The following is a 19,846-nucleotide window of genomic DNA, read 5'->3' as shown; positions in this document are numbered from 1 at the left end:
ATTGCTACAAAATTTTCTTGGTGGGTATAAAACTGCTATTTCTTCTGCAAAAAATTATAGAGATTTTAGCTTGTCCAAAAATTTTGTACTAGTTTTACAAAAAAAGAAAACAAAAATAGGGGTTTTAACAACACGCCATCTATATCAGTTACAGTGTTAATGATAAAAGACCAAAACTTCAATTTTATGTATAGAAACTAAAAGTTATACTTTTTGAATGAGGGAGAAAAATCATGACAAATAAAGTTAGACCAAAATATCAACTATACCATAATTTAATAAAATATAAGGTTTTATGTTGAACAACAAGTTTGATTCAAGTGATCTGAATTTAATTTTCTTTAAATAAAATTTTAAATTTTAATGTTATGGATGGAAAAAAATATAATTAAAAAGAATTCATTAAAAATAACCGATCACATCCTTTAAGAGAAATTAATCATTAAAATTGATACTTTACATCAATACTGATAAAAAAGTTTCATATTCAAAGTCAAATTATGCATTTAACATTTCAGGTGACCTGTTGAAACTTGAAAAGGAAAACGGGTCAATCTCGAATTTCCGATGACAGAATTTAGGATGGGATAGCGCTGAAAATATGGGTATTTATCAATTATTGACGTAACACTTTCTAACGATATTTAGACACCACACCACAATCAATTCCGACGATGAAAATAACACCAAACGAATCCTACGGTGTAGAAGGGGCGAGACATATTCGTAAAGAGTAATACTGTAAATGCCGACAATTTTAATCGAACACAGTGAGTTGATCCATACAAGTAATGTCATCATTCTTCAACGGAAAAATAAAGTAATGGTATTGTATGATGAATTTGACACGGGTCAAAAAAATTTAAATGGATCAAGAATCAGTGGACCAAAAACTTTCGGTAAATAAAGCATTTTCCATTTGTAAAGGGTTTAATTAAATTTATTTATTTGAATAAATTACTTTAAGAATTTTGCAAGTGTATTATTATTATTCTTGAGGGTGCAAGTTTATTATTATAGGACATGAATAATTTGTATATATAAATTATTTAAAATATTTCAAAGTTTTATTACATTCAATAAGAGAATTGTAATTTTATTTTAATTTATTCTATATTTATCACTTAATTTATATAATATTTATCATTCAGTGGTGACAGTGTATGAATGGTGGTAGTGTGGATATATTTTTTAAAACTAAAAATTGATAATTGTTTTTTTGTTGGTTTTCATAATAAATTTAAAATTGAATTAAAAACTAATTCGGTTTCATTTTTTTCAAATACGTTTCACAATATTAAACTCTTTCCATTTGTAATCCCCCAACTGCATCAATCTATATCTATCTTTTGAGTAAAGTGATATCTTTAATTATCATATTATCATGTTTAAGTGGAAAATCAAAATCTCAAATCTTGTTCGAATAACTCAAATACCGAACCAAATGTGCCAACGTATATCTAATTTATTTCATCATGAGCTAATTAACAATTCCGGTAACAAAGAGAGGTGGGTTGGTTGTTTCCACGTGGGGCCATCACACGGATTAAGTTTCAAGAACACAGTGCGTGAGAGCGTTTACATACACAAATATCGGAATCATTCATTCAAGACTGAGACTCACTCCTCCCTCCGTCACCATCGTTTTGTGCGTGAGCGTTTCTCCATTTCTTTCCCCATCAGCGAAAAGACAGAACAAGCTCTGTTGACTTTTTCCATTTTCCAATTTTCTCGGTGATTCTATCAGCCTCCGACACAATCGCGCGCCAAACGTTGAATCGGTGCCACCACTCAGGTCAGCCACCAACTCCCCCTCCTCATTGTTTTCTCCAAATTTCCTTCATTCCTTTTCTTCCGTTCATTCCGTTCTTTTTCGAATCTACATTCTTTCATAATCCATTTGCTAATTATATGAAAATCTCCTATCGATTTTCGAATCTGAATTCTGGATTTGAGCCTATAATTTGTGTTATAGCTAGTACTTTGCCTTTAACTCAATAGAAATAGAATCGCTTTTTGTGCGCGTGTGTTCTCGTTTCCGCAACCATAGGGTTATTTATTTATGTATTTATATTTCACAGAGGGATAGGATAGTAAATTTGTTACTGGTGATTGAATTGGCAAGACCTTATGGTCGTGATTCGATTTATTCAATATGACGCAATTTGTAGTTGAATCGTGATTGACTCTAATGCTTTGAGTATGAAACATTGCTGGATCTAAGTCAAACTAGTTCAACCAACTTAGCAATTTGGGGAAATTTGTGATTTCTGAAAATTTCATGACAGTGAAAGAGAAGCAACTAGTATTGAGCCTAGGAAGTGTATTATTTTTTTTTAATTTTTTTTACTTCCCGATATTTGCTCTACCTGGGATATGTAACTATAGAAGATACTCTTCATAGGCCAGGGGATGCTGTTAGCTTGCATCCTGTAATTTCTTTTTTTGAATTTTGTACCAACAAGGGTGAGATATCATGAAAATTTTATATGTGCTAGCCTTCTATTGTTTTTAAAATGGTTAATGCTGAATAAAAACCTACTTTCTCCACTTTTCCCTGTTAACCATGGAATTGCCTAACTATCTTTTTATGGACAATGTTTTGTGATAATTTAATTTATTTTTTTACAGAAGGATATATGTAATATTTATATAAATGCTCATCGTGAATACTAGAAATTGTTAAGAAAGATCTCATTGTGAATAATATTCCTAAGAATTCAGTCTTTAATCTAGTCCAATTTAGCCAACCTCTGCTACCGGGATAAGACTCCTGTTGTTGCTTCATATATCTTGGATTCATATCCTAAATTTAAGAAATACCATATCCCCATATAATACTGGTATGTTATCTTACATTTCCAATACAGATACCCATATACATGCATGATGCATCATAGGATTAAACTTTTTGACAAGCTGTAATAATAGTCATTAAGTGTTTGTTTGCACTTTGTTGTGCACTTGTGCCCTTCTGGGTCTTGATTGTGTGAGACCTGAACTGGGCAAAAGCTAAAGTCTTGTCTATCAAGAATATTGAGCATAGAGCAGATTACTTGTGTTGCCTTTATGAGAAGCGGCTTTTGATGAAATATGAAGTAAAATGTTGACTAAGATTTTAGGAAAGGAGATGTACTAATTACTCAAGGATTGTAATGACAAGTTGTTTAAGTTTGACTGATGGATGCGACTAGCTATCAGCATCCTAGATTACTTATTCAATAATTAAAATCCTCACTAATACTTTAATTCGCAATTTTCTAAATTTTCCTCAACTATATGTGAATAAACAAATAGGAATTTAATTAATTATGACCTGGCTTGATTATAAAAAATAAATCAGGGCAATTTTAATAAAAAGTAATTCTAAGTTACTTAGTAGTGAGTACAAATAGGAATATGCAATTAGAGTGTCAGTAGTCCCACACAGGCTTAATTGATCTAAATTTCCTCAATGGTAAAATTTCCATCTCACTTTTTTATGTTTTGGGATATTCAGATGGCCAAATTTCCTTTATGTTGCATAGGATATACTTTTCTATTTGAAAATAAACAAATGTGAACCTGCCAGTGAAATGACAAGTTTTAAAATATTGATGCCAGTCCAAAACATGTTGAATTGATTCTAAACCTAAGTGAACCATGGTTATCTATAATTCATTCTCACCTATCTATGTATATAATGAAATACATGGATTGCATGAAATACAGAAAATTGGTTAAGGTGGTTTGGACATGTATAAAGAACAACTTCTCAGTTTTGGGACTGAGGTATGGTCTCCCCCCACACCTCCCTCCCCCCTTCCAAAAAGAGTGCTAAAATGTAGTTTCGCCCTACTTTTTGGGTTTTAGTTCTTTGTCTGCAGTTTACAATATGTTTTGTATTTGTTAAACATTTATATCAATAGAGATGGGAATATTACAATGATTAGATAAATTATAATATTTTATGACGTCACAACAACTCGTGCTCACTTCATTTGATTTAAATTTAATATTTGTGTTTTATGTTAATGTTAATTTAATATGTTGTATTTCTGGCCACACTATATCCTATAATTTTTAGAATTTCACATTCCTGTATCTTTGTCGTATCGTATTAGTGTACCATATTGTATGTGTTTATCTTGTGTTGTAACTATGTTCGTGCTTTCTAGGTTTTAGATGAATAGAAAATTGTTTCATTTAAATTTATGGTCAACCTCTGATATATTTTTTTAAATAGATAAACTAACTATCCTGAGTGGCTATAAATGAATGCCAGCATTTTAACAAATAAACGAAGGTAAAAAATATTTCCCATGAATTCACATTGGCCCAATCAAAGTTTAGCTGAAATAATTTCAGTGAATGGTAATGTTGAATATTGTTTTATTTTCTGGTATCTTGCTCTGCTTATAGAGAGACAGCAGGGTTAGGTTATTTGTGTGAGCTGTCTCTCTCCTCTCTTGTACTATATATATATGCCATTTTGAAAGCAATAAAGTTTAAGCTAAGTGAGAGAACTTTTCCTCACTAAATATCTCTAGCTTCAACTGGTAATATATGGTATAGATGTTAAAAGTTAGTTGTCTTTACAGTTTGTAATTCTACAAGAACTATAGCTTGTCTGCATGATGAGCTATTGGATAAAAATGTAACTTTGTGTCTAGATCTCTGGTATGCTGTAATGATTTAGAAGATGGGTGATTACTTAGATAAATTGGTATTGACTTTTGCAGTATTCATTTTTGACTTTTAGGGAGAGTCTCTAACAGACCAACATGAGTGTGGATCCAAAGAGAAGTGCCTCTAATGGCCAGGAGAAAATGTTACCATCACTAGAACAGCAAGCATTGGTATGTCCAGTAATTTTGCTTTCTTGGTGCATCCACAATATTACCTTGTTTTGAGACTTGGCATTTGTAAATATTAAACTGCAATGTTTTGAGCAAAGCTGCACTGTAGCTCATAATAATTTTCTTTCTTCCAGATCAATGAGGTGAGAAGGTTAATTGGGCCACAGTCTGGTAAGGCGTCCATTTTTTGTTCTGATGCATGCATCTCAAGGTATTTGAGAGCACGGAATTGGAATGTTAAGAAGGCAGCCAAAATGTTGAAGCTGACCTTGAAATGGAGAGAAGAATACAAACCAGAAGAGATTCGCTGGGTGAGTTGCTGACTTTCTTCTTTTTTTTTTTGTATGACTTTTGAGACGTAATAAATAGCAGGGAAGGGATGTGTCCTTCTTGGTATTGCTATTTCTAACTCAATCTTTCTAGATACCCAGGTTAACCTGAGTATTTTGTGTTGCATCTATTCCCTTTTTCACTCCTCTCTTAAGAGGAGATGAAGGTGGGCCTGAATAAACATGAAAAAGTTCTTAATTGTGGCCATTGGCCTTGTTTGGCTATATCTGATCAATATCCTACCTGAACTACTAGCAACTGAACATCATATTGTCTTCAGACTGATTTAATTTAACCCATTTAATTACTGACTCACCTGGAATGTTTGTGATCTGAACATTTATGTCAAACCATCACTCTTTCTGGAATTATCTTCTGATAAGTGGTTTGGTGTGTATTTTTTTGATGCAGGAAGATATTGCTCATGAAGCAGAGACAGGAAAAACCTATAGAACAAATTACATTGACAAGCATGGGAGAACAGTCCTAGTAATGAGACCTAGTCGCCAGGTATCTTCTGAAAATCACTTATAACCTCGAGCATGTTTATCTAAGTCAGATATCATGTGTTTTGCTTGGAATAAGTGAAAATGGAAGAATGAATATGTAGGATATGTGTTGGAAAGCCGCCTTAGTTGCAGTCACCCCTAGCCTTCCTTAGTTGGAGCTTCTTTGGGGGATACCTTTGTTGCGGCCTCAAGGGTGGTGTTTAGTCCCATATCGACTAGAGATGAGTTAAATAGAGCTTATAAAGTTTGGACAGTCATCTCATTACAAGGTGGTTTTGTGTTGTCTGAGTTAGGTCCTAAACCCAAATTTTAAGATGGTACTAGAGCCTATCCTAGATCCATTGTTGGGTCACCTATTTTTTCTCACTCGAGGCTGGTAGCCTTTGGTGGGGGAGTGTTTGAAAGCATCATGGTCACCCCTATCCCACCTTAGTTTTAGCCTCTTTGAGGGTTGTCTTAGTTTCCACCTCAAGGGTCGTGTTTAGTCCCACATTGACTAGAGATGTAACTTAAATGGAGATTATAAAGCTTGGGCTGTCCTCACCTTACAAGTTGGTTTTGTGGGGTTGAGTTATGCCCTAAACCCAAGTTCTATGAATATATTTTAACATATTATTTGTCACGTCTAAAAGAACCTAACTCACTTCTAAAAGTTATCTCAAGAGAGGAGGATTGTCAAGTCTTATAAGGAATATTTTGACCATATTCCTTGTCAATGTGGAACATCTTAACACCCCCTTCTCTCACGGCTAGAACTAGACATCTAGAGCATGAAGTTTGCAAGACTGAGAGATTCTGGCATCATAGTAGAACTGGACTGAACCTAAAGTAGGATTAAAAATATGAAGCGTAATGTTTGTGGGATTGGACATATGTAGCTGGCCTAACTTCAAGACTAACTAGGTTCTCATGCCATATTAGAAATATACCGAACCGAACTTATATTATTATAGTCACATAATTTCCAACAGAAAGCACTCATGCTTCCTGCTTTGACTTTGATGTCAGATTTAATAGATTCTACCTGCATAGCTGGTTAGAATCTTGTTTTTTTTAGAGGAATGTTATCCATTTTTAATTTTTTTTTCTTCTTTTTTTGGGTTCAGAACTCAAAGTCAACAAAAGGCCAAATTAAATATTTGGTATACTGCATGGAGAATGCTATTTTAAATCTTCCACCAGAACAGGAACAGATGGTCTGGTTGATTGACTTTCAGGGTTTCAATATGTCACATATATCAATAAAGGTGACACGTGAAACGGCCCATGTATTACAAGAACATTATCCAGAACGGCTTGGTCTGGCAATACTGTACAATGCACCTAAGTTCTTTGAACCATTTTTCACGGTAATTAAATAAAATTGTTTTCTATCTCACACTTCATGCTTCAATATCTTTCTGCTCCTGTATATCTATATTGATTTTATGTATTGAATGAAGGTGCAAGTTGATAATGCGATGAAACTATTTTAAATTCTAGGCTAGAATGAGTCCGAAAATGATTTTCGTTCTTGAAAAACTTTCAATGTTTCAGGTGTATTTTAGCCACTCAAGATGAGATTGAAATTTGAGTCCACTGGGTCCAGAATTGAAGCTCTGAATCCAAGCTTCTTTTTTTTTCCTTTCCTTTTTCTCGCTTTGGGTGTGTCTCTCATGGACTGATACAAGTTTTCATCGTCATTTGATTTTTTATTTTTACAAACTTGTAATTTACATATAATAGACGGTAAGGAAACTCAAAAGTCAAAAGTACCCTATTCATTTACTTATCACTTTGCCTCTGACATAGGAATATATGTACTGGTTTCTTGATCTGTATGAGAACTATAAGAGAAATTTATGGTTTTTGCCTCTTAATTAATGTGTTTATTTTTAGCTGCTAATAATTTTGATCATTAATCTAGTACCATTGTCTGATGACAAAATATGTATTGCTGCAGATGGTAAAGCCCTTATTAGAGCCCAAGACTTATAATAAAGTCAAGTTTGGTTACTCTGATGATCAGAACACCAAGAAGATTATGGAGGATTTGTTTGATTTTGACCATCTTGAATCTGCATTTGGTGGGAATGATGATACAGGATTTGACATAAATAGATATGCTGAGAGAATGAAAGAGGATGACAAGAAGACTCCCTCTCTCTGGACAAGGGAAAACTCTCCATCATCAGTCCCAACTCATGCTCCTTTAGATTCGACTAGGTTAGAATCAGATACTGATGCTTCAGACAATGAGAAAATAGACTCTTCCCCTGACCCCGTGATGGATACAGGTATCATTAACCCTGATCAGAAAATCTTGGTTAATGAAGGAGAAAAAAATGCCAGTGCAGATATTCATTAGAATGAGAAATTACAAACCTTGGGCCTTTGAAATAATATACAGGCACTAAGGTAGCAAGATGCTGTGACATTCTTATTTTGAAGTTAGAATCAAGAGACCTTTTGTTAATTTGATGTTGGATTTAACATGATCACAGATGTTTTTGCCTTGTGAATTCTATCTTTTAACGGGCATGAAATGCTTGCTTGTGCAGTCAGCAGAGTTTTGCTGCTGTTGTGGTAGACAATTTTTTTCCTCCCTCGTGGATGGAAGAATGGCTTGTTATTGCAAGCAGGTTCATCTTACTCTACACCTAGTATCATTCTTGTGGGTATTTGTTTCTTTTAAAAGAGATCATATGTGCAATGTAAAGAAATAAATTTAACCATTGATTTAAAATTAGTTTAGATTACAAGGTATTTTAATTCAAATCAACAGTAGATATATATTTTTGATTTTATACATTAGCTCGCTTAAAAAAAGAGGTTAAATCTTTCATGTGTTATCTCAACCGAGTTGCAGTATTTGACTATTTGTGCTTTATGCCTTTCTATGTTTCTGCCAAGTTTGATGTCTATCTTCGCTACCTCGAAGCACCCTGAGTGAACTGTAAGAAATTGTATTGTTGATCTCTTAGTCCAACGGATTCCTCTTATCATAATACACCCAAGTACTGATAAGAAAAAACAAAAATAATAGAATGGAGCTAAACTCCTTAGAAACTGAAAAGAGAAAAAAACAGAGAATGTAATATGAAGAAGGAATTCCCTGACTGAAGGACCTACTCTTTTGTTCAGTCAATTCACCCAATACCCTTTTATAAAATTCTCCCCCCCTTTCTTCCCACTTCATTCCTCAGCTGCATGATTCTCGCATCCTTTCTCATTCTACCTTGCCACATGGAAATTCAGTTATTTTCCCTTTCTCTTCTCATTCCCATCCTCCTACTGGCTACTGCCACGTGGTATTTTCTTTTTTCTCCTTATTTTCACTTTTCTTCCTTCTCTCGTATACCCCGGCAAGGCATTATCCTTAGCTCCCTTCTCTTTTCCTTCTTCATGTCCCCTTTTATGCTAAGTTCACATCCTACAAGCTACATGTTTTTTGTTGATGTAAAATTCCTCACACTCCCTCCTCCCCATTTTCTTCTCATCTCCTCCGCACACTCTCCCTTCCCATTCTGATAGTGACTCTCTTGTGTCGCCCTTCTGATGTTCATTGTTGCCTCACACTGCACAGACGTCTCATGGTAATTCATCTTTTTCATTGTGGTTGTTTTTATTTTTCATTGTTGTCGTTAAGACTATTATGTTTTCATTGTGTATATTATATTATACCACGGAAATATGTTTCTGTTTTGTTATTTAGCGAATACAGGATGAAAGCATATTTCCAGTTTGTAGTTAGAAAGTAGTAAAATGAAAACATGTTTTTGTTTTGTTATGAAATCTTAGTGTTCTATTATCCGCGTAATTCCGAACAGAGTTTCAATGTTTGCAGGATTTGCCTTATGGGGTGAACATGCCTTTTCTCTCTTTTTGTAGACAACTACTGTGGGCAGAAATCCAATACGAATGTTTACCTTGCTTTTTGCTTACCATGCTAGTTCATTGTGATACAATGCTCTCCACCTCCTTCAACTTGTATTTTTACAATGATATCATATTACAAACTATTCTTATTCCTATCATCCTTATGCATTTTTTCTGCTTCACTAATCATTGAAATCACAAATTTAAAGTAATAGCACAATGTACAAATTTTTATCTAGTTATTTTCATGTTAACTCCGGAAGACAAAAATTCATTTCATTCCTCATTGCAAATGGAAGGAGAGTAAGTAATAAGTTTCTATATATTAAAACATTCCTGATGTCCAATAAAATTCACATTACAACTCATTTACAATTAATTGTAATCGACATGAAAACATTTCTAAGATTCAATGATTTATTTGTATGTGTGTGTATATATAGGCACATGGAAGCAATTACTCTCCTTCACCATATGAGAACAACACTGGAGTGGAGAATGGATCTTAATCTCCTAGTTCTAAACTGTGCTAAACACCCAAAAGACATACGCAAATTTTCATACAATCTAACTGTAACACTGATAACATCTTTTTTACCCCTTATGTAATACTGTACTGCTGATTAACGTGTGATGAATTCCCTGAAACGAAGATGATAAAATGATAAAAAGAAGAATGTAGACTAAGAGAGAAGCATAAACAGAAGAAAGTGAGCGTATATCTATTACCTAACCTTTAAAAAAAATTATTGGAACATATCATCCAACCTCTGCCTGTAAAGAGCCAAACGCTGTGACCAGGTAATAGTATTGTCAGTGCCTTGGAGACTTCGTTAACAAGATTTGAGGAATGAAGAATGGAATATAATTTTAACAAACATTATATAGTAAAAATCCAATTAGTAGAAAATTAAGGACTAATAATAGATCACAAATCCTAGAGGAAATGTGCACATCAAGTCTTCCAACTATATACCCAATTTACGTTCAATTCCCCCTTGAAAAAGTTCAGAGTTTCTGGAAAACATGCATTTTTCTTTTCCGGTATGATAAGTCTGGAATTTTAATCAAAATTGTTTCTTTGCTTATTCAGTTATTGACATTTATAGGATCAGGAATTCTATCCAAGCCAAATGAAAATAATCATTTTGGTGACAAAATAAAGGTGCTTAACATGGAAGCACAGAACCAGGTATTACCAATACCATCATATAAATAATAAGTTCCTAAGAGATAAGCTAGTAAATTTAAACCATAGCTGTCAATATTGAAACTATTTTGAAGTGAGTAGTGGCGTAGTGCTAGTAATAAACTCTCTATTATTGACTAAAATATATTAAAAACTATAAAAATAGAATCATGAGTGGAACTCATTGAATAACAAGTGAGATTCACAAAATTTATGATTTCCAATAAATTTTAGTCAACAATAGAGAGTGTGTTCAAAAGAGTGTACCAGAAAATGTGTTGCTAACATTTTCCAAGTTAGGTTTATTCTTTCTATCTGTTTCTTGACTGCAAGTGCCATTTCATCTTTCCGAAGCAACAGATATCAATTCTTAAATAAAAACTTCTAGAATGCTAAAGGAATCTTCATCTTAGCAAAATGGAATGAAATATACAAGGGATATAGCTACATACCCTCGTGTGGGCATAAACTCCAGTTTCAGTGGGCCCTATTGGACTCCCCCTCCTAATGAATCTTCCTTCTTTGAAAATATAAAGCATTGGAATTCCAGTTGACAATTCTAAACTAATCACCTGTGAAAAGGTGAAATAAAAATAAAATCATGACTATTTATGACATTTGAACATATAAATTGTGATAACCATGAACAATTGATCAATCACCTTTTGGGAAGTTAGTTTGTCAAGATACATAATAATGGATGTCAGTGAATTCCCATGAGCTGAAATCATAACATTTTTTTCCAGATAAAAGTTGAGGTTCAATCTGCAGTATAATGTCATGGAATCAGCTCCATATAGAATATAGATGCTATAACATCAAATTTTAACACATATAATACTGACTTGTTAACTATTATAATCATAGACCATGAAGAATAGCATAAAAGGAGAAAATGAAGAAAGGGAGATTGCCAGATTACAAAATTCTAAACTACCACATACTTGGTCTCTGAAATAGGCAACTGCCCTTTCAGCACACATTTCCAAACCTTCACCATTTGGAGGAGGTACGTCATAACTTCGACGCCACTCATGCACTTGTTCTTTCCCATATCTGTCTGCTGTTTCTTGCTTATTGAGACCCTGTAGTTCCCCATACCTGAAAATATTAACAAGTATGGCCTATAGATTATATTTTGTACACAAGGTTGTAAAGCAGGAGTAGCAAATATTGAAAGTAGGAAGGAGATTTCTACATTCTTTCATTCAATTGCCAAGCTGCTATGACTGGAATGGATTGTTTTTTTGTATCTTCACTAAAAACTTGACTCCATTCCCTTGCTTGTTCACTCTCATTGTGCATTATGATAGGAACCTGCAGGAAGTTTGATCACTAATAGTTTCAAAAAGGCATCTGAATACTATATTGCAGCAAATGAATATATTTTTTCAAATAGTTTAAGCTACATACTAATACAATACACATAAACATACATCATCTGCAATATATATTGCATAATCTGTTGTCAGTTTTCTATTCTTTTCTGGATTATGATGACTATAACAGTTAAACTCCCCTGCCTTCATAGTTAAGCACTAGTTGTTAGGTGCAGTCCATGCTTAAAAATATGTTATGAACTTTCTCAAGTGAAAATTAGTGGACATGTTATGTCTCTTTTAACACCTGAAGATAGTTATCCATTTATGTTACCTTCTTGCGGGGGTGCTGTGTCATGGCAAGCATGGCTGTCATTTGCGCTTGAATCAAAGCAGATGTAAATATGAGATCCACAGGAATACTCCTAATTCTTTTGCCAGCTTCAATTGCCTCATCTATACCCCTCTTGCTTAGAGGGACATCAACACAACCTGTGAACAAGTTCTTTTCATTCCACAAGGACTCCCCGTATCGAATAAGGATCAAAGCAGCTTCATCTGAGTAGGAACAAACTGAATAGCAGTTAGATGACATCCAATGGTTTCAAAATGTGGCAATCAACTGAAACACGGTGAATCCAACTTCAAGATGCGATCCATATGAACATTCTTTGACAAAGAAACATGTTCTGCAATAATCAATGTCAGCTGACAGCAGAGTTTGCCTTACTTGATTTCTTGTGAGTGTCTCAATCACTAGTTTTGCATCTTGAAGGGGATGATATTGTGTCAACCACTGATTTTTTGAGATGTTATTGTTGGAATTTTAGGGGATTTTTATAAAATAACAATAACTGATTTCTGATATATGCACTCTTTCTTAGGATATGTTACGGAATGTTGTAAAAACAACAGATATACCCTATTGGGCCAACACTGACACACTTGCTCATTTAAATCCGTATCATATCATCTGATGATTTAGTTGTATAATAGATTCACTTAATTTGATCACATAAATAACTAATATAATTGTTTGTAATATTAGTCCATATTAATTATTGGAATAGAAAATTCCAACAGCTATAACTTGAATTACACTACAATCTCTTCTTGACAAGCAATTACTCGTGATAAAATCCTTTGTCACCCGTCTTACAAAATTGTTAAACTTTTGCTGATGATAAAATTGTTGATATGAGAATGAGATTGAAAAGTCCCAATTGCTTGGTTATACACTCCAGCAGCCATCTTCTGAATATTGAAAACAAACAATTCATTAGGCAAATCCAGTTAATACTAACCAACTCATACTCAAGGCAAGGATGCATCATGAATGTAGAGATTTATTTGTCCATTTTATTAGTATCAAACCATATCATCAATGTTCGAATCAATGAAACAAGAAACGAAGAAAGCTCATACATGCTTAATTAGAAGACATCTTGTTGATAATAGTGCCAAAAATAACAGAAAAACAAAGAAAAGAAAAAGTGAAACATTGGGAATTTAAAACGCCCCTTCTTAAAAAAAATGCAGATCTATTATGAGGATGAATACCAAAAATCAAGATGATCCCAGGTATGAAATATATATGGAGGGGAGAAAAAAGCAACAGAAAATAGAAATCCTTCTATTTTCTACATGAACGTGATTCAGGGTACCTGCAGCAATTAGCCGAGGAAAACAGCAAGACGAATATATGTTGTTATATAGTAGTCTAATGTGAAAGTGAAAGTGGGAAGAGTATACTATAGTTTATATATATATATATATATATATATTGGAAGAGAAATTAAGTAGGCACGAATATTTATTGGCCTCCTTTTACATAAGGGTGGTGGCGAAGAAAATGAGGTGGTGATGGAGGTAATGCAGAGTTTATACTTATAGCAAGAGATTCTAAGGAAGTTGACGGAGTTAATTACAGAAGCTACCAGTATTCCCTCCAACCAACTAACTAACCGATGAAAGAATACGATGTCGATTATTCAGAGGGAAAATGAGTTAGTATGAGTATTTGTTACGACTTTATTACAACTCAATTGAAGTACAGAAGAGTCAATATAACGGCACATAAAAGCTAGCTGTGTGGTTTCACTTGGGTTTGGTTTGTACTAAAAAGTCACATTTAAACAGCGTACGACAGTTTATGTAGTTCGATAAAAACTACGATTGCTGCCACAATTATTATCATCACCACCTACTACCACACATATAAGAATTACAAGGTTGACATGTGGTTAAAGAGAAAAGAAGAAAGAGATATGTGGTGGGTTTAAATCCCTGCTTCAAATCCCTTCAACTTACAAAAATTAATAAATTAATGATTAAAATTGATTGATAAGAAAAAGTATCTTACCTAAAATAATTATTTTATCTTATTTTATTCGGTTATTTAGTGTAAGAATGAGATAACTATATTTAAGTACACTTGTATTCAATTGGCACACATTCTAAGGCAGTATTTTTTATGGGTTTCTTTTTTTACCAACATGTACCTTCTCTCTCCTCAAAATACCTAATATACATCACTTTAATATTTTTTTTTCCAAACTACACTAGTTGAAGGATGGTTCACGGAAGTCTGGTTTGGTCATCCGACTTTCGGTTTTTTTACCAAATTACATACCCTCTCTCTATTCTTTTCCTAAAATACACTACTTTGGGTATTTATTCCCAAAGTACACCTGTTTTGGCCACTTCACGGAAGTCGGGTTCTCACACCCCGACTTCCGTTCTTCCTTTTTTTTTTTTTATAAAAAAGTTTTTGTATGTTCTTGTAATTAAAAAATAATAAAATTAGTTAGTAGTATTAAAATACAGTAAGAAAAACACCGCAAAAAAATATATGACAAATCAGTCATAGACAAAATACTCAAATTACAGTAACTGAAATGATACTCGACAATAATGAAACATATTAAAAATTACACTTACAATGCAAACATAACAAAACTAATGAGGATATGAAATATGTTGTGCAGAATACATGTCTTCTTCTATTTTGTTTACTGGTTTGCTAAAAATAGCCAAAATTTCTATTGTGCAGAATCGTTTCCAATAGTTGGATTGTGCTAACACTTTTAGCACGTCTTCATCATTTTTCAATTCTGTTATGTCATATTCAATCAAATTTTCGAAATACTTAGAATGACCTAGTTATCGAAAGAATAATCGTCTAACCAATTGTGATCCGTGAATTCCATTAGGGGGAACCTCTGTAGGTGCAACTTGTTTGATTAAATCCTTGAGTTTCTCCATGCCACATCCCGAAGGAATGCCAAATCTTATTGGATTAGTTCCAGTAAAGGAGTAACCCAAAAACTCACCTTGACGTGGTATGTTCCACTTCCCGTTGTAATACATAATTGCATCATGAGTAGGAGTGATGGTTGATTGAAGCAGGTTGAGTATAGCATCCGGTGTTCTAATAATGGTACATAATAATTCTATAGGGCCAACACACGAGTATTGGTCGTTGCACATTAACATTGTGTAAACATCATCATCATTTTTCAAGTGTAAAGATTGAAAAAAATATTGTTGACCTGCATCTATGAATGGCTGTCGGTAGTAGATTTCATCCAGTAATTGATCGTTGGTTAGTTGAAGGGTGTTGTGCATTCTATGCTTGAGTGTATCAAAAGAACAGTTAGTTAGGAACTCGCATTGGTGTTGGAATGAGACTTTGAAAATAAACACCAGTTTGGTTGTAACTGATTGATCCATTTGGAAAAATGAAAGCTAATCTGGAGTTAGTAATGGTCTGACTGCTTGTTTCTCCCAAAAATGACATAGTAATAAGATTGAATTTGGTTTGTGAAATTATGTTGTGTGAGATTGTGTGTTTGTATTGTGTCTGTGTTGTGTTATTTATAGTTGTATGAGTATTCTGCCACGTTGATGTGTATTGGAATCCAATGTTTCTTTTTCCCTAGTAAGTGATGTAGCAGACGTCCATTATAATTTCAGAGTGAACAAAGAGATTATGAGTTGTCCATCTCATGTCAGTTTTGCACACGTCTCTAAAAATTAAATGTATCACCTGTAAAACTGACATGAAATGGACAGCTCATAATGCAGAGTGTTGTTAATTTGAACTGTGATTTTTCCCATGTAATTAAAGCAACAGACGTTCATGATGAATTTCAGAGTGAATAAAGAGATGATGGGCTGTCCATTTCATGACAGTTTTGCAGGTGAGACATTTAATTTTTAGAGACGTTTGCAAATTGCAGAGTATTGTCAATTTGGATTGTGATTTTTCCCTTGTAATTAAAACAGCAAACGTCCATAGTTATTTTCAGAGTGAATAAAGAGATTATGAGTTGTCCATTTCATGACAGTTTTGCAGGTGAGACATTTAATTTTTAGAGACGTATGCAAATTGCAGAGTATTGTCAATTTGGATTGTGATTTTTCCCTTGTAATTAAAGCAGCAAACGTCCATAGTTATTTTCAGAGTGAATAAAGAGATTATGAGTTGTTCATTTCATGTCAGTTTTGTCGATGAGACATTGAATTTTTAAAAACAGTGTAGTGTAAATGACAAAGTATTGTGAATTTTGACAGTTATGTTACCATGTCAACTACTGCAGTAAAAGTGGGTAAACTGAAAATTGCTAATTTAAATTTAAAGGAAAAATTATTTCAATACGTAAAGTGATAACTGAAGACAGACATAAGACATTACATGAAAATCTTAAAGAAGAAATAACTTAGACATGAATGATCCGTAGATTACTAATCCCGTTTGAATATAGGTTTGTGGGATGGAGACAGGTTACTTCCTTCGGGCCCGGAAGAGGAGTCCGTATCACTATCATGGTTTTTGAGCCAACAAGTCTCGTATTCACCTAAGTCCTCAAGATTAGAGGTTGAGCCATGTTGGTTGCTTGGTGGGTCATTATTGTGACAGATTATGACAAATAACTCCACAAATGGTAGTGATGGATTGTTGTAAAAAATGTTGAACATTTGTCGAACATCAGCATCATCTCGCAGAATAAAAGATGTGTACATATAACGTTGTCCTGATTCAAATATAGGGCACCGAAAATAGAGATGTTGGATATGTTGTTTTGGGTCAATGTTTAGTTTTTGGTGAACAAGTTCAAGTAATTGTGTAAAGGTTATGACCTTGTCGACCATGAAAGTTTTTGTGTTGTTACTAACGAAGGTGGTGCCCTCATTAGTATTGCAAATTTGGCCGTCGTAGTAAACACAAACATATGCAGTTAGGTGACACATTGTGGTAGGGATTGAGATGAAAATTTGAAATTGTTACGAATGTCTTTAGCTGTAGTGGTATTTATAGAATTTGGTTATAATTGAGTGAGTCACTAGTTAACTGTGCATTTAGATGAACGGGTAAATGAACACTTAAGCATATTTACAAGGGTCCATAATGTGCAAATTGCTGAGTGAAAACAACAACTGAGTGAAAAAAAACTGAGTTGTCCATGTCATGTCAGTTTTACTGGTGCGACATTAATTTTTTTAGAGATGTGTGAAAATTGCCGAGTGTTGTCAATTTCAACTGTGATTTATCCCTGGTAATTGATGGAGCAGAAGTCCATTATAATTATCAGAGTGAAAAAAATTGAGTTGTCCATGTCATGTCTGTTTTACTAGTGCGACATTTATTTCTTTAGAGACGTGTGTAAATTGCTGAGTGTTGTCAATTTTAACTGTGATTTATCTCTGGTAATTGATGGAGTATAAGTCCATTATAATTAGCAGAGTGAAAAAAAATTGAGTAGTGCATGTCATGTCAGTTTTACTGGTGAAATATTTATTTTTTTAGAGACCTATAGAAATTGCCGAGTCTTGTCAATTTTGACTGTGATTTACTCCTGATAATTGATGCAGCAGAAGTCCATTATAATTTCAGAGTAAAAAAAAATTGATTTGTGAAAATTGCAGTGTGTCACGAATATTTTTTTTTGAAGTTTTTGACGTTATTACCATGGAAAAAGTGTTCAAATCATAGTTTTTTTGATTTTCTACTTGTATTTTGAGGTGTTAGTCGATGGAACTGGTGCACGAAATAATTTTTTTTGGATTCTCTGACGTTCAAACTATAGAAAAAATGAGGCACACACATCATTAATGTGTTGGACATAATTTTAAAGAAATGCAGAACATGGGCTCTTAAGCATAGTTGTAAGGGTCCAAATCATAGTTTTTTTGATTTTGTACTTGTATTTTGAGGTGCTAGTCGATGGAACTGGTGCACGAAATAATTTTTTTTTGGATTCTTTGATGTTCAAACTATAGAAAAAATGAGTCACAAACATCATTAATGTGTTGGACATAATTTTAAAAAAATGCAGAATAGGGGCTCTTAAGCATACTTGCAAGGGTCCAAATCATAGTTTTTTTGATTTTGTACTTGTATTTTGAGGTGTTAGTCGATGGAACTGGTGCACGAAATATTTTTTTTTGAATTCTTTGACGTTCAAACTATAGAAAAAATGAGTCACAAACATCATTAATGTGTTGGAAATAATTTTAAAAAAATGCAGAACATGGGCTCTTAATCATAGTTGCAAGGGTCCAAATCATAGTTTTTTTGATTTTGTACTTGTATTTTGAGGTACTAGTCGATGGAACTGGTGCACGAAATAATTTTTTTTGGATTCTCTGACGTTCAAACTATAGAAAAAATGAGGCACATACATCATTAATGTGTTGGACATAATTTTAAAGAAATGCAGAACATGGGCTCTTAAGCATAGTTGCAAAGGTCCAAATCATAGTTTTTTTGATTTTGTACTTGTATTTTGAGGTGCTAGTCGATGGAACTGGTGCACGAAATTATTTTTTTTTGGATTCTTTGATGTTCAAACTATAGAAAAAATGAGTCACAAACATCATTAACGTGTTGGACATAATTTTAAAAAAATGCAGAACAGGGGCTCTTAAGCATACTTGCAAGGGTCCAAATCATAGTTTTTTTGATTTTGTACTTGTATTTTGAGGTGTTAGTCGATGGAACTGGTGCAAGAAATATTTTTTTTTGGATTCTTTGACGTTCAAACTATAGAAAAAATGAGTCACAAACATCATTAATGTGTTGGAAATAATTTTTAAAAAATGCAGAACATGGGCTCTTAAGCATAGTTGCAAGGGTCCAAATCATAGTTTTTTTGATTTTGTACTTGTATTTTGAGGTACTAGTCGATGGAACTGGTGCACGAAATAATTTTTTTTAGATTCTCTGACGTTCAAACTATAGAAAAAATGAGGCACACACATCATTAATGTGTTGGACATAATTTTAAAGAAATGCAGAACATGGGCTCATAAGCATAGTTGCAAGGGTCCAAATCATAGTTTTTTTGATTTTGTAGTTGTATTTTGAGGTGCTAGTCGATGGAACTGCTGTACGAAATAATTTTTTTTTGGATTCTTTGATGTTCAAACTATAGAAAAAATGAGTCACAAACATCATTAATGTGTTGGACATAATTTTAAAAAAATGCAGAACAGGGGCTCTTAAGCATACTTGCAAGGGTCCAAATCATAGTTTTTTTGATTTTGTACTTGTATTTTGAGGTGCTAGTCGATGGAACTGGTGCACGAAATAATTTTTTTTTGGATTCTTTGATGTTCAAACTATAGAAAAAATGAGTCACAAACATCATTAATGTGTTGAACATAATTTTTAAAAAATGCAGAACAGGGGCTCTTAAGCATACTTGCAAGGGTCCAAATCATAGTTTTTTTGATTTTGTACTTGTATTTTGAGGTGCTAGTCGATGGAACTGGTGCACGAAATAATTTTTTTTTGGATTC

The 19,846-nt window shown here is 33.5% G+C and overlaps 1 protein-coding gene and 1 pseudogene across 2 annotated transcripts; one reads left to right on the top strand and one right to left on the bottom strand.

The window, feature by feature from the left end:
• The first annotated feature begins 1,491 nt into the window (after positions 1-1,491).
• On the top strand, positions 1,492-8,308 carry LOC100780151 (phosphatidylinositol transfer protein 3). Of its 2 annotated transcripts, none has more exons than XM_003544734.5 (6): positions 1,492-1,795; positions 4,742-4,838; positions 4,973-5,149; positions 5,580-5,678; positions 6,784-7,026; positions 7,620-8,308. In XM_003544734.5, the coding sequence occupies exons 2-6, from the start codon at positions 4,764-4,766 to the stop codon at positions 8,022-8,024; spliced, it is 999 nt and encodes a 332-aa protein (XP_003544782.1). In that variant the 5' UTR covers positions 1,492-1,795; positions 4,742-4,763; the 3' UTR covers positions 8,025-8,308. The 2 variants fall into 2 exon arrangements, with proteins under 2 accessions (XP_003544782.1, XP_014622576.1); XM_014767090.3 differs by having other exon boundaries at positions 1,510-1,795; positions 4,722-4,838.
• Positions 8,309-9,838: 1,530 nt separating this feature from the next.
• Positions 9,839-14,204, bottom strand: LOC100782469 (2,3-bisphosphoglycerate-dependent phosphoglycerate mutase 1-like; annotated as a pseudogene).
• Between the last annotated feature and the right edge of the window lie 5,642 nt (positions 14,205-19,846).

This window comes from Glycine max, chromosome 14 (assembly GCF_000004515.6).
Source record: "Glycine max cultivar Williams 82 chromosome 14, Glycine_max_v4.0, whole genome shotgun sequence".
Lineage (NCBI taxonomy): Eukaryota > Viridiplantae > Streptophyta > Magnoliopsida > Fabales > Fabaceae > Glycine > Glycine max.
This window is presented reverse-complemented; position numbering and strand designations above follow the sequence as displayed.

Excerpts from the sequence above, each read along its gene's own strand:
- LOC100780151 (XM_003544734.5), top strand. The coding sequence starts at position 4,764 with ATGAGTGTGGATCCAAAGAGAAGTGCCTCTAATGGCCAGGAGAAAATG. Across the intron at positions 4,839-4,972 it reads CACTAGAACAGCAAGCATTG|ATCAATGAGGTGAGAAGGTT; the intron begins GTATGTCCAGTA and ends TCTTTCTTCCAG. Across the intron at positions 5,679-6,783 it reads TAATGAGACCTAGTCGCCAG|AACTCAAAGTCAACAAAAGG; the intron begins GTATCTTCTGAA and ends TTTTGGGTTCAG.